At 37.4% G+C, this 17,500-nt stretch overlaps 1 protein-coding gene across 1 annotated transcript in view; it reads right to left on the reverse strand.

The window, feature by feature from the left end:
* Window positions 1–17,500, reverse strand: part of LOC137648189 (vascular endothelial growth factor receptor 1-like) — a 48,945-nt gene that overhangs the window by 4,689 nt on the left and 26,756 nt on the right. Inside the window, exons 5-16 of the mRNA XM_068381117.1 lie at window positions 17,457–17,500; window positions 16,353–16,509; window positions 15,872–16,072; window positions 15,519–15,647; window positions 14,083–14,222; window positions 13,251–13,355; window positions 8,921–9,067; window positions 7,865–8,015; window positions 7,413–7,640; window positions 6,329–6,476; window positions 4,950–5,077; window positions 1,036–1,175 (exon numbers count right to left, since the gene is read on the reverse strand). The exon at window positions 17,457–17,500 is cut by the window's right edge and continues 153 nt beyond it. Coding sequence (XP_068237218.1) covers window positions 1,036–1,175; window positions 4,950–5,077; window positions 6,329–6,476; window positions 7,413–7,640; window positions 7,865–8,015; window positions 8,921–9,067; window positions 13,251–13,355; window positions 14,083–14,222; window positions 15,519–15,647; window positions 15,872–16,072; window positions 16,353–16,509; window positions 17,457–17,500 — 1,718 coding nt within the window. The remainder of the gene's footprint in view (window positions 1–1,035; window positions 1,176–4,949; window positions 5,078–6,328; window positions 6,477–7,412; window positions 7,641–7,864; window positions 8,016–8,920; window positions 9,068–13,250; window positions 13,356–14,082; window positions 14,223–15,518; window positions 15,648–15,871; window positions 16,073–16,352; window positions 16,510–17,456) is intronic.

The raw sequence follows: 17,500 nt of genomic DNA on the forward strand, positions 1-17,500 counted from the left end.
AAAGAGGGATTAAAAGTTACTCCCGTGGTTTTGTAAAAGGGCAATGACCTAAATTTGGACTATCCTGATAAGAGAGATTAAGTGAACGATTCTCATGTAAAAGAATAGATTATGGCCTTTTATTATTTAACGTGAGGGATATAAGAGAATAATTACTAATTTCTTTATAAATCTGAAAAGATCACTAGGAAGCCCATGTTCAAGATCAGGCAAATACAAACTGAGCAAATTGTACAGACTCAAGTTTGCCCAAATGAAATCAAGCCTAACTGAGTTTTTTAACTGAAGCTGATTTGGATAGGAAACAAAATATGAAGAGCCACACGGAGGGAGTAAAGCTAAATCAAAATCTGTTGAGTTGTTCCTAGCTATACTGAATCAAACTAATTTGAGTCCCATTACACAACACTTACTAGGAAAAGCTGTACCAATACAGGCTAAGAAGTGTCATGGTGAGTGAACTTTGTGTATTGAAACAAATCCACCTGGCGTTGAGCCATGCAGAGCAGATCATGCTTACCAAATAAACACTGGTTGGGTCAATCTTAACTTAATCTCAGATGATTCAATCAGAATCAAGTTTAGAAAGTCTCCAAAGTCAAGTTCTGACATTCTTTCTGGTTTTATTAAAGGTAATTTTACTTCTTAGCAAACTGAACTTTCAAGTCAATTATGACGTTTTGGAAAAGGTCTCCTTAGCTTTCTTAGATGAAGTTTCAAATTTTGACAAATCACCAAAGCTCTTTGTATTTTTTAACTCAAAATGTTACTATCTCAAATATAATTGTATAATTGCAATGTGTTCCAGTTTGCCTAAATTTTATATTCAAAAGAAAAGATTGCACGTTTTATACAAATCTGAACACACAGATGTAGAATATATGCACTTAACTCTTTCAACGAAGTAGGTCAGAGTTGTTACTTGATGGTGTAATGTTAACAAGAAAAAGGACCTGCTATTCCTCTTTGATTATGTGTGACCCTTTCATGTTATCAGGTGTTCTCTCGTCTTTCTATAGATTAAGTGTTCCTTACCTTCCTCATAGAAAGATAGTCCATCCCCTTCCCTATCTGATATGACCAGGATATGAGGTCAGACTGAGTGAGGTTCTCCTTCATGGGTGTCATGTCTGAGTATACGTAAGGGGCATGGTCAGATGCGCTGGAGGTTACGACTGTAAGAGCCAAAGAAATTGGTCATTAGTAGAATAAACGGGAAAGACGGAATGTGAGATATGAAAACAGCAGAAGAGAAAGGTAGCGGTTGGTAGAGAAAAAATGAGGGCATAGGAATACACTCCTTAAATTCTTATCTTATATCTATACTGTACATCCTTTCAATATTGTGAAATTCAGGGTACTGTAGAGCAGTACCTCGGTTTCAGAGTTTAATACCTTCCGGGAGCGACCTCGGGACACAAAATACTCGTAAACCAAAACAATTTTTCCCATAAGAAATAAAGGGAATTCACTCGATGCATTACGCACGCCCATAAATACATGTATGCACTCATTCTTTAAGTTTTGTAATGTTACTGTATTCATCAGAAATTAATACAAATTAATAGTTCATAAAAAAAAGAAAGTATTGATAAATTATCTCGAACTTTACCTTTGAAGATAGTCGTGGCTGGGGTGAGGGAAACAAGAAAGGAGGAGGAGGAGGTTACTGCTTGAAGGGAGAATCTCCCTCTATGAAAATTTCTGGTAAAATATTGAGAGTTCTCTCTCTTGAATGACGTTCACTATCACTAACTGAATCACTTAATTAAGCCTTTAGGACACTTTGTCATCTTTTTTTATACTCTTATTTTCAACTTTTACAAGGAACCTATCTAGAGACGACTGCTTTTGTCTCATTGTCTCTAAATAGATTCGTTACCCGCCCTGCCAAAGCTTAACCTGTGTAATGTGTTTCTACAAAATTTTGCAGGGTTTTCCACATTTTCAGAATCTTTGAAGTGAGAGGTTTATCACTCTGTTCCTCCTCATCCACAAATGAAATCTCCTCAGCTACCTCTTGTTGCTGCTCCTTATACAACTCCAACAGCTCCTTGGTCATTAACTGCTCGCTATGCTCACCCAGAAGATTGTGATGTCATACTTGTTCACTTCTAACCCAATTATCTAGCCCATGAACACAATTTCATCGTCAGCGACCTCCTACATGGGTTTGAATCCCTTAAATAGCGTTCATCAACGCATTCAGGCCACATTTTCCTTCAGGCAGAGTTGAGGGTTTTCTTGGTGACCCCTTTCCAAGCTTTATAAATCACTTTCAGTCAGGGGACGATGTGGAAATGTTCTTTACTAAACTCTCGGAGGGTGAGCATGGTCCTTTCAGTGACCTTGGAACATTGCCTTTGTATACAGCTTTTTGAAATTTGAGATCACCTCCTGATCCATGGGTTAGAGAATTGGAGTGGTGTTGAGTGACAGAAACTTGATTCTAAGAATCTGAATTCCTCCATTAGCTCCTCTTCAGTGGTTGAGAATGGGCCGGGGCATGTCTGTAAGCAATAACCTCAATGATTCATTTCCCAAACAAAATTTGTTACCCAAGCCTTGCTGTTTAGCCTCCACATGACATTAGGTTGCTTCTTTTGCCTCTTGTTCTTTTTAAAGGCTTGTGGATTCTCCGAGTGATACACCATGAGAGGTTTGGTTTTGTAAACCCCACTGGCCTTTGCACAGAACATCGGGGTTAGACAGTCTTTCAAGGGCTTGTGATAGGAAATTTCCTTTTCTTCTGAAGTAATGAAGTTCTTCCTGGACATCTTCCTGCAGAACAGACCGTTTTCGTTGCAGTTGAACACTTGCTGAGGCTTCAAAGACTCGGAATCCGTGAACCTTTCAAATTTGGAAGTGAATGCCTCTACTGCCTTGCCATCGGAGCTTGCAGTCTTACCATGACATTAAGGATGCCTGTTCCTTTCTTGAAGTTTTCAAACAAGTCTCGCTTTGAATGTTCCCTTTTCTTTGTCTGCTGATGTACCAGGCTCATTTTTCATAAGGCCAGCATAGAAAATCTTTAATTTTTCACAAAAGATGTTCTCTGTTATCGTATCTCCTGCTAACTGCTTCTCATTGATCTAGAAAAGAAGCAGATTTTCCACATTAACAAGAATATGTGGTCATTGTTTCGCCAATGTAAGCACTCTTATCTCAGCATCAATTGCTTTGATTTCTTCTTTTTCCTAAGAACTGTATAAATCATCGACGTTGTACGATTATATGTTTTTGCACCACACGTACCTTGATCATGCTTTTCAATAATTTCTTTTATCACCTCAAGGTAATCATCTTCTTACCATCCTTCTTAATCATCTTGGGGGCCATTGTTTAGATGCTGTATTGTATTGTTAATATTGTTAACTTGGCTTGAACAATAGCTATCATAATTCTATAAAGAATACGCGGTCACAACTTTACAAGAAACACTTCTACAGACGCTCGCAAGATATCATTAGGTGACGTTAGTACAAGTACTGTAGAGAAAGTGAGAGATTTAATATCTAAGCACGGAGGGGGAGCTGTGGGAGCCCGGATACGAGCTAAGGCAAACGAAACTGGTGTAAAAATCACTTAAATGCTGCATGGGTGATGTAAGGGTAATGTACAACTTTTCTGAGCATTGCGTGCTAGTCTTGTTAGTACTTGTTTACAAACATTACAATCAGGAGAGATATTTTGCTTGCAGACTAATACAATTTTCATATACTAATTCAAATTTTATGCTCATACACTAATTTGCTTGTATTCTGAGTTGCTTGTATACCAAGATACCTCTGTATATCTGTTTGATTAACCAACCTTTCAGTATTTACTCAAATTTTCCTTACTTTTTCTTGAGTTTCCAGAATCATAACATCTTTTTGGACTTTAAAGAGGGATTGTTATGATTGGAGATGAAGTGTAAAGATGAGTCTCTTCAATGCAGGTCAACTAGATATGATTAAGAAATCTCTACACTTTGTGCATAAGAACATCTATGTAATGTAAGACATTGGGCACATAAAATAAAAGTAAACTCTTTCAATTTCCCAATGATTTTGGATGCATTTCCCTCTGAAAACCTTGACTCTAAGTCCTTGAAATGAAGTAAAGAAATTGTACCTATACACAGTAGTAACTAAGTTCACAACTCTCATTTGTTCTGGGAGCGAACCCGCAAACTAAAATGCTCGTATACTATAAAACAATTTTTCCTATAAGAAATAAAGGAAATTCACTCAATACCTTCCACACATCCATATATAAATGTATACACTCCTTTTTAAAGTTTGTACTGGTAATTATGGAACAATGTATAACGCTGAACATTAGAAAGGAATCAAAATTAATAATTCACAATGAAAAATAAATACATACAATTGATAATTCACTGGCATGAAAATTAGATGAAAAAGTGTTGCCATGTAGACATGTCAACACTCCCTCATGATCTCATGCAGTAGCTGGTGAAGGGCGTCCAAATTTCTCATGCTGACATGATGGGGCATGTAAGTGCTGTTGTAAGTAGCTAAGGCTGTACGCGGAGATTTTCAGCTTGACGCACTGGAAAGAGGTTATAGCAATGTGGAATAGCCACTGAGAATTCTATGATCCCACTTGGCAGTGTAGCCATCCAATAGGCTGTGATTGTGTTTTCTTTTAGGTGGTCTTCCTAGCTGGCGTAGTACCTGTACAGGCGTTTTTTTCGAAACCTCAAATCATTATTACACTGACACTCGCTAGCGGATGCAATACTCGTAACCAAGTTCAAATATGTATGCTCGTATTACAATTTGTTTGCATTAAAATTTGCCAGTAAACCAAGGTAGGCTACTAATATACTAGGTAAGATATAGAAATACAGTAAGTCAATGGTAAACCAGTGCACTATCATGAAGGATAAGAATTAATTTTACCTCAGACTTAGTGTATTCCCTACTTTTTGCCATACGTACACTGATGGGGGTTATACGGAGGATCTAGATGACTCGGTTCGATGTCATTCAGCATCGAATCTCTCTTGACATCACTTCCTGCAGCAGATGATGCTGGATGAGAGGAGCGAGTGTCATCCTTACACAGTCTGTCGAGGAGAGGAGCAACAACAATGAAAATAGATTCAATATGGCAGTATTCAAGAATCTAACCTTTGCATTTTTAAATCGGTTTCAGAATTCAGTTTACATATAGAAGATGGGCCAAACTAAGATTTTTTAAAACCTTCGTACCATTTGAATCGTCAAATACTGACTTGGAATTTTGCAAAGGTCTTGATAACATTTTAACAAACTTATAACATTTCTGTTGTGGGAATTTAGTTATAGTATTCCTCTGTTTTGTAAATTTCAATTAGAATGTTTTTTTTTTGGGGGGGGAAGAACATAAAATTACCATAGAATTTTCGGAAATTATCTATCTGAAACTGTTATCAGGATATACAATACTGCTGTGGATACATCAAATAACAGGGTACCAAAAGAAATCTACCAAGTTAGATGGCATCATAATCTGTGTTGGTTCATGAATATCATTGATTAACTCTCCTATGTAAATATGTGTGCAAAAGCATAGTAACAAAGTTAAAGTTCTTAAAAAAAAATTGAAAACTCCCTTAGCCACACAATAACAAAGGCATTACCAGATTCAGTAAAAACAAAACTTTTATCTAAGAAGCAAATCATTATGAGGAAACGCTTGTCTATTATATCTAGCCATTTACTATTACAGGTGATGAGAAGATCTATCAGGGGATAAAGTATATTGTAAGTTCATATCATATTCAGGAAAATATTAATGAAAACATTTATCAAAACAAGAGCAATCAGAGATTTTAGGCCTCTGCCAGTGAATATTGCCAACATGTTACTCAAGTCTATGGACAAAATACTATTTTTTATATGCTAAACCTGGAGGAATCTACTATAACATTTAACTTAAGTCTACGGACAGCATGTCCCTCTTTTCACATGCTGACTGTAGATGGTGAAAAGTGCAAAGTTGATCCAGAATTATGATCTTGATCCGGATCATCTCCAAAATTTAATGGCGTCGTCCATGACCCAAGGTCTATCTGTGGTGAAAATTAGTCAAAATCCGTCGAGTAGTTTTGACGTTATCCTTTCCACAGACAAACACATGGACAAATAAAAGATTAAACCGACTCTATATTATAACCTTGGCGGAGATAATAATCATCCACATAGGCAGCAAATCTATATATATATTTTTTTAGATTATTGATCACCCCTTTACTAAAAATTCAACACGAAAAAGGTATAGAATATAAATTCTAGTGTCCCTAGAGAAATTTAAATAATGCAGAATTTATACACACAATGCAGATACAGAAGATTCAGCTTTCCTATCAGAATGGCTGCGGGGTCCGGTTGCATTCTTGTCCAGTACAAAGTTGTTCCTGTGTCGTAGGAGGTAATCTCGAAGGTTGCCATGGCGGCAGTACTCGATTATCACCAGAAGTTCTCCTGTTGTACAGGCAATTATTAGTTTCCAGTTCATTCTGGTTTTGAATGTGAGTTCATTGATAAGAAAATGACTTCAGACTTGTTCTTGGCCATGGACATTTAAGCCAATGAATATTATGTATTTGTATTAATAATTAGTAGGAAACTGACTGATGTTTATGACAGCAAAGTGTTTACTAACTCTGAGTCAAGGAGGGAAGTTTCAAACATAAATTGTTCAAAATAAATTCATGACAAATAGACTCAATCGCAACCCCATCCTCCACTCTCCTTGGCGATGATGCTGTCTGTCTAGCATTCTTTAGCCCTTACATATACCAGGAATGCAATGTTACTTATTCACGTCTATTGAAATAGAAACACATAAGCTTTCTTTCCATACAGATACAAAAAGTTCATGTAGCTTTTTACCAGTTTTTGCAATTCCCCATTTAATTCATATGGTGATATCTAGAGCCATCATAATTAATTTCACGTCTTTTGTTTCTGATAAATTTTACTGCCATTCCCTTCTCTGATAGGCTCTGATAGGCTACTTAAAAAAGATGCAGAGAAATTATTGTCAAATCAAAGCGTCCAATTCTTTAGAAAACTTGATTCCTCAAAAGAAAAAGTTATTAGTAAAGAATACAGTTACTATTTCATTGATAAGCATTTTCAAAATCAATATACGATGTATATAGTTCACAAACGTATTGTTTCTTACAATGGCACCATTAATCTCATAAATATACAGGAGTTATTACTCTAAAGCTATCATGCTCAATCAGACACTCTATACAAGGCAAGCCCTTACATTTAAGTTGTGAAATATCTTTTGTTGTTTAGTGCAGCTTGCAAAACATAGAAATACAAAACGCATATCTAAAATGCCATCACGATCCTGAAGGACAACTGTTGTTGCACTGAAACAAATAACGTCTATTGCTTCCTGACCTTTTGTTGCCAAATTTTCTGAACAAATTCCAAGTAAGTTGAGGACATTTGTGTGTCTGCCGATGTGCATCATGATCTTGACCTCAGCAATGAGCTCCTTCCTGAACACTTCATTAGACCGAGACTTGGCCGTCTTCACTGCAACGGTTGTTTGCAATTCATTTGCTCGAAGGCCATCCACCTTTGCTTGGAAGACATGCCCAAACTCCCCCTCTCCAATGAGTTTTCCTGTTAATTGAATAACATACATTAATTGACTGTTAAAAGAGGGACTTGGATAAGACATAATATTTGCATAGAATTGTGATATTAATCAGTTCAAAGTGACAACAGATTCTTTTCGGTATGAATCAAGCATAGCTCTTTTTTTTATTTAGCTGTAAAATGAGAAAAAAATTCCATGGATGATAGTAAATAATAAATAGGTAATTAACAAAGAATCCAATACGTACCAAACTCAATGCGGCTTCTTGCTATCTCAAATTGCATATCACAAGGCAAGAGATGAGCTTGTTGGGTGAGCCCTAACTCGGGGTTGAGACGATCCGGCGCGCCTTTCATGAACTGCTCCACCTCTTCTAGCATAAAATTCCTCTTTCTTTTCTATGGATCATATAAGAGATTTAACTTATTTCTTCCTCTCTCAGTCATGCAAGATGAGAAACTAAGATACCTTGGTTTTTTTTTTTATAATTTACAGAAGGGGAATGTCAAATACTTTGGAAACTAACGAGTAGGATTCAATCTAGAAATGTGATAGCTTAAAGAGTAAATTCATGGATAACTAAGGCAGGATTTAATCAAGAACTTTGGTAACTTAAGATGAAGATTAAGGTTATTAATTGCCTTAAAAATAATGAAAGGAGTTAACATGAAAATTATTGGCAAATGTCTTATAAAAACTAAAGCAAAGCTAGGGGATCAAAAAGATAGAGCATATAGAGTGTACCTTAGATATTTTATGTGTGTATAGTTGTGTTATCTATATTATCATTTGCCTAACCTATGCAAGTATATGAAAGCAGAGGTAATTAGGAATGTATTATGTTATATTCACTTTATAGTCTTAGTATATATCATCGTTGTTTTATCTAAGTGAGAGCATTTTCTTGTATTTCAGTTGTCAACATTCTAGCCATGAGGTAGAGTGAATGTGTTGGACGCATAGTTTGCTCACATATTTATGTTGACACATGTAGTGGCTAGATATTAGATCTGTGGATGCAATGAAAGACTAATACTATATATATTTCGATGAATAACAAAGGTATTATTAGTAGGTGATAGACAACCAAGTTAAACTAGCGCGACTGAAGGAAATAAGTTTAGGGTATATACACTGTATAGTATAGAGTAATAAATCAGCCAACTGAATGTAACTGTGGGACTAGCATTGATTATGAGGTAATAAAGAAAAAAGGAGGGAAAAGGTACAGAGGATTAAAAGTAAATTAATAGTGTTATCAATCATGTCATCAAAGAAAAAATACAAAAACGCCTTTCCATACATCTTTTCTTACGAAATGTGCGACAATCCCACAGACAAGGGCAATGATGCAAAGGCCCAAGATTACGTAAATAACAACGGGAGAATGATATCCAGTGGCCACAATGAGATTCACATAGTCATGTTCCCATCCAGCTCTGTTAGATACCTGTGGATACCAGTGTGAAAGAAATAAATGGTGAAGAAGCATAAGGGTGCATCCACATGACCGGGCACTGTCTGATGGGCAAAAATCGTTACCAGATTATGAACGGTGGCAGGAATGACTGGTGATGACATTAGAAACATAAAAACCTTAAGGATGGATCTGGCGCCAAACAGTGCTACTCATTCACCAGACAAAGCTGACAAGTTATGTCTACACACAGGTACTTAACTCAGTCAAACTTTTGGGCTAAAAAGTTAGTGTTTTTCCAGCCCAATGCATTCAGATAGCATTGCTATGATGAGCAGCAAGATTAGAATGAAAACAAAGATAATGGCATTTTTGGGCTCAAGCCATGTCGTCCTGATGGAAGTTCCTTAAGGTAGCTTCCTAAGGGATATATGTACTACAGTGATATTCCTAGAGAATTTTACCTTTAGGTATCCAGAATTCTAATTCCTGGCACGAATATCCTTAAATTTTCTCTCAAGGATATCGTATAACATCAGAGGACGTATTCTTGACACGCCACATAGCAATCTGCACCCCTAATAGCGTTTACGCTTCGAGGAGGTGTGGCAGAATAGAAGGGGAGCCGTATCAAGGTTACCCCCGTTCTCGTACTACTATTGAGTATGACAACAGCGCCATTTCCACGATGGCGAACATTCCTTATTCTGTAGCGATTTTGCTCGGTGGTATTCCCTGTGGATCTAACTTTTAGATCGTTTTACAGGATTATAATTATGCTTTCTCCATCTTCTTCCGCCTCTGGAAAGTTGAGTATCGGGTCTTTACTATGAGTATATTTTAACTCCTGTTTCACAATGATATTAGAGTAATTTATTGTGCCTAAGAGCTAGGCTTCTTACTGGAGGCGCCATGGGCCCATCGTTCGTTAGGCATGTGTTATTTAGTTAGCCGAACGATTTCCAGTTTTAAATAGCTTTATTTAATTATCTAGCTATTTAGGCAATTATACTCGTAAAGATTTTGATAATGTGCATAATTTTCCTTTTCCATGTCAATCGTATAGTTAGAGTTTCGGTAATTTAGGTCACCAAGAGCTCGTCTAGCCTAGGTAACCTAATCAAGGCGTTTTATTATACGTTCAGACATTTCCCCGGTTACCCTCGTGTATTGTTTTTTCAATTCAAGTGGAGACTGATACCTCCTAGAATTATATGAAACATTACACGTCTCCTTGGAGATTTAAGGGTAATCTCTTTTCCCTCTGAGTGTAGCTTCAGGCTACAACCCTAGTGGCCGTGCCATGAATTTTATTCAGACATGACTAGCCTAGGGTTTTTCTGTCTCTTCCCTTAAACCGCTGGTTGTGGTATACCAGCAGGTTTTGGGATTTAGCCAGAATCTCAGAGTATTTAGTCTTATGTTGGCGACCTGTCGGCAGGGCGAGTGGGTTGTAGGATACCATCATTCCCCTGTCGGCTAGGCTGCCGGCATTGGAGGCTAGCCCTCCCTAGCCGCACTTGAAGTTGTGGTAGGATACCATCTTCTCCTTGCGACTAGAGGACTATCCTGTGCCGCAGTCCCCTAGGCTGAAGAGTGATATTCTTCTTTTGCCTAGGATGACGTGGCACTGGAACTCTGTTTTCTCCCTTGTTGAGAGGAGGCGGCAATGCCGCCATCCCCTTAACTGTCTCGGCAATCTCTAGGGTGGAGAACTGAGACTCTCCTGTCACCTAGGATTCCGCCGATACTGAAACAGAGTTTCTTTTAAGAGGTGGTAGGACTGACAATTTTGCCAGTTCCTTTCACACGCTATACAGGACCCTGTTCCCTACCCCTCTGTCCACTTTTGATGGCCTAGCCATTGTCTTTCATTGGGCCGGCATCTTTCAACCTTACCATTGCTGGTAGGTTGCCGGAGCCGGCCAGACTCCCTCTCTAGCCATGACAACTGTCAGCAGCCATGTTGAATGTCAGTAACCATGGCTGGCGGCAGTGCATACTGCTGGCAGCCACATTATCTGTCGGATGGCTGCCGGCAACTGGCGGCTACCGGCAGCCATGATGGCTGTGAGTGGGAAGTCCCTTTCTGTCCCCAAGGTTCTTCAGTTCTCCCTTGGACTGCTATCCACAGGTTCTGTTGCCGGAATACCGCCGGCCAGGCCGGCGCAGATAAGTGCTGACTTAGATGGCAGCACACTGATTGTACTGATACTGCCGGAGGCTAGCCTGCCGGCAGTATATTGGCGGCACTTTGCCAGCAATAGTACTGTAGTTGGATGGAAGCCTGAATGGTACATTCTCCCCTTCCATTAGAACCTTCTTTCTGGAGAAAGGCAGTAAGATTAGACTTTTACATCTTTCATTACTGTATACATACACAGTAAAGGAGTAGCCTTTACTCCATGCTATCTCTCTCTCTCTCTAGCTAGCATACTAGATATGCTGGCAAGACCTAGCTATGTCGGCAACATGCCGGCTGAACTACAGTATATGTTATACAGGTAGCCAGTATATCTACAGTATAGAATATACTGCAGATAAAAAACCACTATATATTTTATACTAGTAGTTATTTCCAATATATCTTAGATATCCATACACAGGCATTTGCTGAACCCAATCCCATATTGAATGAATATAATTTCTTCAATATCCTGATTAGAAATCAGTATTCGGATTACTCTACAATATTAAATAGCTTCAAGGCAGGGGTGATACACTCCTAACCCTTAAAGGGTAGAGCCTTTATCCTTGAGTCTTCCTGATCAGGAAACTCTATAATTTGATATTGTAAGGAAGGCTACGGCAAATAGGCTGAGTGGGATACACAATGACTCTTCCCTGTAGGAGGCAGGAAGCACTAACATTGTTTATGATTAGTGATGATGACGGATAACGGTGACGTCACTTGTCTCGATTGGTCCCCATGACCATAGAAAATGTTGTTCCGAGGTTAAGGCACTGATGAAAATCCACAGATACACTAATGTTCTGGTATGCTTCCATCAGGACGACATGGCTTGAACCCAAAAAATGGATTTAGAGCAAAGCAAAAAATCTATTTTTGGGTGAGATGGCCATGTGGTCCTGATGGACCCACCCATCTCCTCTAAAAAAGAAAAGATCTTCACAGTGTCCCTCCCGTTGTACTGTATCTGTAGCCCCATGCTCAATGCTACAAAGAATGTCCGCCATCGTGGAAATGGCGCTGTTGTCATACTCAATAGTAGTACGAGAACGGGGGTAACCTTGATACGGCTCCCCTTCTATTCTGCTACACCTCCTCGAAGCGCAAACGCTATTAGGGGTGCAGATTGCTATATGGCGTGTCAAGAATACGTCCTCTGATATTATACGATATCCTTGAGAGAAAATTTAAGGATATTCGTGCCAGGAGTTAGGATTCTGGATACCTAAAGGTAAAATCCTCTAGGAATATCACTGTAGTACATATATCCCTTAGGAAGCTACCTTAAGGAACTTCCATCAGGACGACATGGCCATCTCACCCAAAAATAGTCCGTTTTAAACATTACAATTACTACATTTTGGAAAAACTGCATGGGAAATCCATGTAACAACTTTACATAAAATGCAAGATGGCTGCGAATTAGACTTCAGGAAAAGTAAACAAGAATGAACTCCAGCATACTTTAGATGATACAAATATTCATAAACATGAAGATACCATTTATGTGTGACAAACAGCTAGATTTTATAACATAAACATATTACTTCTGGAATCCTATGCCTGTCAGTATCATAATTCCTTGGCAAATTACGAACACTTGTACATGGTAGGGAGGTTGTTCACCTGTAGTGTTCTCGCTTCTGACGTCATCGGTATTCATTGCTGTTTTTCATACATTCTTGTTACAATGTTTGCCTGTCAAACACTGCCCAGTTGAGTGGACACTCCTTAAAGGATTTAGGGACCTATGTACAAAGCTTACATGATATAATTGGGCAAAAATACTGTGTCTCTGTGGTAACTACTGAATCATAATTAACCACTTTCCATTGATTTCTTTTAATAAATAGACTGGAAGACTTTTTTATAATAACTTAGCATATAGAAAGGTTACATATCAATCAAGGTTCTGTCAAGATCTTAATTGATTGTTTAATGAAATCTTGGATATCTGCAATTTATGTTTTCTCGTGCTCATAACTCTATTTTCAAGTAAAAAATCTAAAGCTGTACAATACATACATTGCATTTGTAGAGACCAGAATCACTTTCTCTGGTCAGGTAAAGGCTTAGGGTAGAACCCTCAATCTTCACCCGTGGGCGTTCATCCTTCAGTGGTTCATCGTCCTGAAAATCATTTATGAAACATTGATGGGATTGTAATGAAAGGTAGAAAATCTGTTTATTTTTCTGACCAAAGAGTCTATATCAACATGCACAATTACTGGTTCGTAAATAGCTTAACACATTTCAAAATCAACTTTTGGAAGTTGATATGAAATGAACTGTAAAGAACACAGGCATTATCGTCTTTTTACGTCACGAAACACTTCTTAGATAATCCAGCTGAATGGCAACTAGATTTCTTGAGTGGTAATGCTTTACCTAGTTGTACAGTACCTAAAACTGTTATAATCCCTATCATGAGTTTTTTACTAAACTTAACTAAAGAAGCTACATCATATTATCATCCCTAACATACAGTAGTTTTATTTATATGGCATAATAGGACATCTTATATACACACTGCACATGGGATTTGTTAAAATATTCTCAGCCATTCAAATTTCACCTTATTCCTACCATGGTTGGTCTGAATAGACAATTTCTTTATTATGTTACTACGCAAGGTTTTCTGTAGTATTAAAATCATAGCTAAAAAACTATTTAATAAATTTCAAGTGTAACTTTAATTTTATGGTGAAAATGTATGTTTCTGTGGGGCGCATTTCTCTTTCAGCTCAATCAATCTTTATTAGAGTAATCTATGCCTAACGAATACCAATGAACTGCTGGAATTGGATGCACGCGAGTTCAATACAACTCAAAGTTCTGGACACATCTTATCACCTACCTTCGTCCACCTGATGATGGGATCTGGAACTCCTGTAGCTCTGCATGAGAAATTTACCACTGTCCCCAGATCCAGACTCCCGATACCTTCGACGACCTTTTCAAAGGCCTCGTGTGCCACAAGTTTAGGTGCCTGGGCCTCTGTGGTAATTTTTATGGAAATAGGATTGGATTTAGGGATTTGAGCTATGTAGCCCAGAAATGGGCTTATGGGGCCATACAGCACCAAGTGCACATATGGTAAAACTATAGAGTTACACTAATAGGTTAAAGTTAGAAGACTAGGCTGCAAGATGGAACAAATTAAGCAAAAACAGTGGTAAAGTATAAGAATATAAAGCAAGTGCGGCAAGAAAAATAGCCCTTAATAAAGCTAAAGCTGAAGTTAATTAATGTTGCATATATGTATATATGAGAGTTCATTCTCAATTCATTATCTGTATCTCTTTAAAACCTTGAAGATTATAAATGACCCAGAAATTTAACAATTTATTCTTTACATTTGTGAGTGATGATTTGAATAACCTACAAACTCAACTTGCAGTTCAAAAACTAACTACTTCTTAAATTCCAAGAGAATCAGCGCTATTCATCATGGTAGATCTAAATGGAGTCTAGGATGTCTCTACCTCCCTGCAGAATCCCTTTATGAATCTAATAGAAGTTTATTTTCATACTGCTCAAAGTTTAAAGTGTGTAGCATGCAATAGCTCCTAGTATGATACTTTCGTTAATCCTCTTTCGCCCAGTTTTTATATCATTATTTTTAAAGATTAGCCTTACTAGTTTGACTCACATCTCTAATCTTTTTTTCTTTATACAACTACATTCAACATTAAAACATTGTAAAAAAAAAAAAAGTTTAATTTCCTTGGAAAAAATAGATGACGTGTCATTAAGGAAAATCGGTTCTGCTTACGAAACTTTGGCAACTGACCTACGAAGATCTATTGGTACCTAAGTTCTTGCCTCTCCTCCTTGCCTTTTCGTACTCATTAAGGTTAGCAATATTCTACATATTGTGGGGAAAGTACTGTATCATAAGGTAACGGATTTGATAAACCCTTACTACAATATCCTTGCATAGAGGAAATTTTTGCCTTCATCTGTATCTCAAGGGTTGTTTAACTTCTCTCTTTGGCTGGTATGGTGGCTGTATTTTCTGTCATCTTATAATGTAGTTTACTGACACGCTTTACTCATAGCAAATTATTTTGATTATGATGTAATGCAGTAACTACCAGCAGAGAGATTGAATGCATATTGGAAAATATATGGCTGTGAATATTCTGACCAAATAGAAAAGAACAATTGAAGTAATATAACTGCAACAATGAATATCCAGAGTATAACCTGGTCAGACTTCAAACGGATGTGAATATCATAGCCAAGCTCCATTTGTAAACTCAGTTTTAATGCTTATGTTGAATCGTTTACCTTGGACAATTATCAGCCTCTCGTCAGAGCTCAGACATTTGATCTTTGTGTCATTGTACTTGCGAAGGTCCGGGTCCAATCTCCATTCAAAGACTTCTGAAAATTCTTCTTCTTGCTTTGTGATGTTCTCTGTAATGAATTTTGACCTTCAAGTGGAATTCTTTTATATATATAGTTTCTTTGATTATGAGAAGTTATTGCCCTGGGAATTTATGGTGCATTGATATATTTTTTTTCCAGGGATTATGAAAATAGGCACATAGGGAATGCATACTGTATTTTGTTGCATAGCACAATTACATACCCACATACATACATACATGCATACATACAGTATATATGTATAAAGATACCTTGATGAAAATCGATATCCTGTGAAGTCCACATGAACTCATCTGTTAAGTTCGCCATCTTGTTTTTCCTACACTTCAACAGGACCTTATCTCCCTTGATCACTTCAATGACAGATGAGGAGCTATTCACGTGTATCGGTTGCTCAGATTCTTCCCTGGTTACTTCAGCCTCAAGTGTCATAAAGGCTAGCTGACCGTAATCTGGTGAAAAAAGTAAGTCTGGAGTAGGCTTAAAAAGATATATTAAGGTTCCAACAAGTCTTAATCAGAAACCAACATGGAAATAGTTAATAAACGTTCCATTCTTTCTCTTTTCAAGGCATGGTACTGTTATTACTTAATAAGGGAAATCTATTGGTAGAATTCTATGGAAAACTGGCCTGTTAAGGAACTTTTGCTACTTTGGTCCCTACAAAATAAGGAAGTAACTCTCTTCACTTTATTCCAATCCAAAAACTGTTTGATATTCTTATTTTCCCACCTGAAATTGCTACTGTGGTATGATTGCTCAGAACATTTTTTCCATGTTTATTCCTCCCGATGCACTGGTAGATTCCTTGTGCTTCAGCAGAATCCTTCCAAATCCGCAGTTTTGGCCCAACTGTTGATGTTATATCTGAAGAACCATTCACCATGACCTAGAAGGGTATTGCATTAGTCCCATAAAGTTAGAAACAACAATTTACCACATACTGGAAAGGTATCTAATTAGTCAATAATAAAGAGACAGAATTGTTAATTTAGTTTAAGAAAGAACACCAGGATGTATCACATATCCGAACTATTACAGGTGCACTTTGACTATCTATTTACAAGCACAATACTATTATAAAAAAAAATCAAGGAAGACCTTGTCAAGTTCATTAACGGTGTCCCTCTGAAGAAATATTCAGATTTTGTTGTTCCTTTGGCTATCAGCTGCACTCTAATCTACCTTTTATTTTTATTCATTCGCTTTTGTCTATTTCCTTCTCAGTCTAATATCTTCAAATCCTTTAGGAGTCTACAAATTGGATTCAACCATTGGGCTTAACTACTTTAGAATTAATATAATAAGTCATTATACTGATTTCTTATTAATTCATTAAACTAGCATCACAGTTTTCTATATTATCTAGTAGTGTAACCTAGAGTCAATGTCAACAATTCTGAGGATGCGTGATCTTCTGCTGGCAAACTAATAATGCCTCATGATTTTCACCTTGACTGAATATTTACTGTACTTTTGAGGAGACCAACCTTTGGAAAATAAGGGAACTTTTGGCAGAAGAAAAAACAACTGAAATCGCAAAGATTGCTATGGTTCATGTAAAAAGGGTACACATCATTTCTAGGCTTTATGAATCGTCCAGTTCTTACACACTTTACAAACAGTATGTGGATTTGGTAGCTCCAGTGGCAAAAAATAGAACTTTACAGTGCCCTAAAAGTGGATACTTGAAGGTAAATCAAGGACTTTGCAGTACCCAATAATTGGGTTGCAGTGACCCAATTAAGAACTTAACAATGTCATTAAATTAAAAGCAGGGGTGGATTTAAAACTTTACAGTGACCTAAAATTAGATCTTAGGGGCTCAGTAGTTACCTTGTCAAGAACCTGGCTAAAAGAGGAGCAATTTCCAAAAGACC

Source organism: Palaemon carinicauda, chromosome 10, assembly GCF_036898095.1.
Source record: "Palaemon carinicauda isolate YSFRI2023 chromosome 10, ASM3689809v2, whole genome shotgun sequence".
Taxonomy (NCBI): Eukaryota; Metazoa; Arthropoda; class Malacostraca; order Decapoda; family Palaemonidae; genus Palaemon; species Palaemon carinicauda.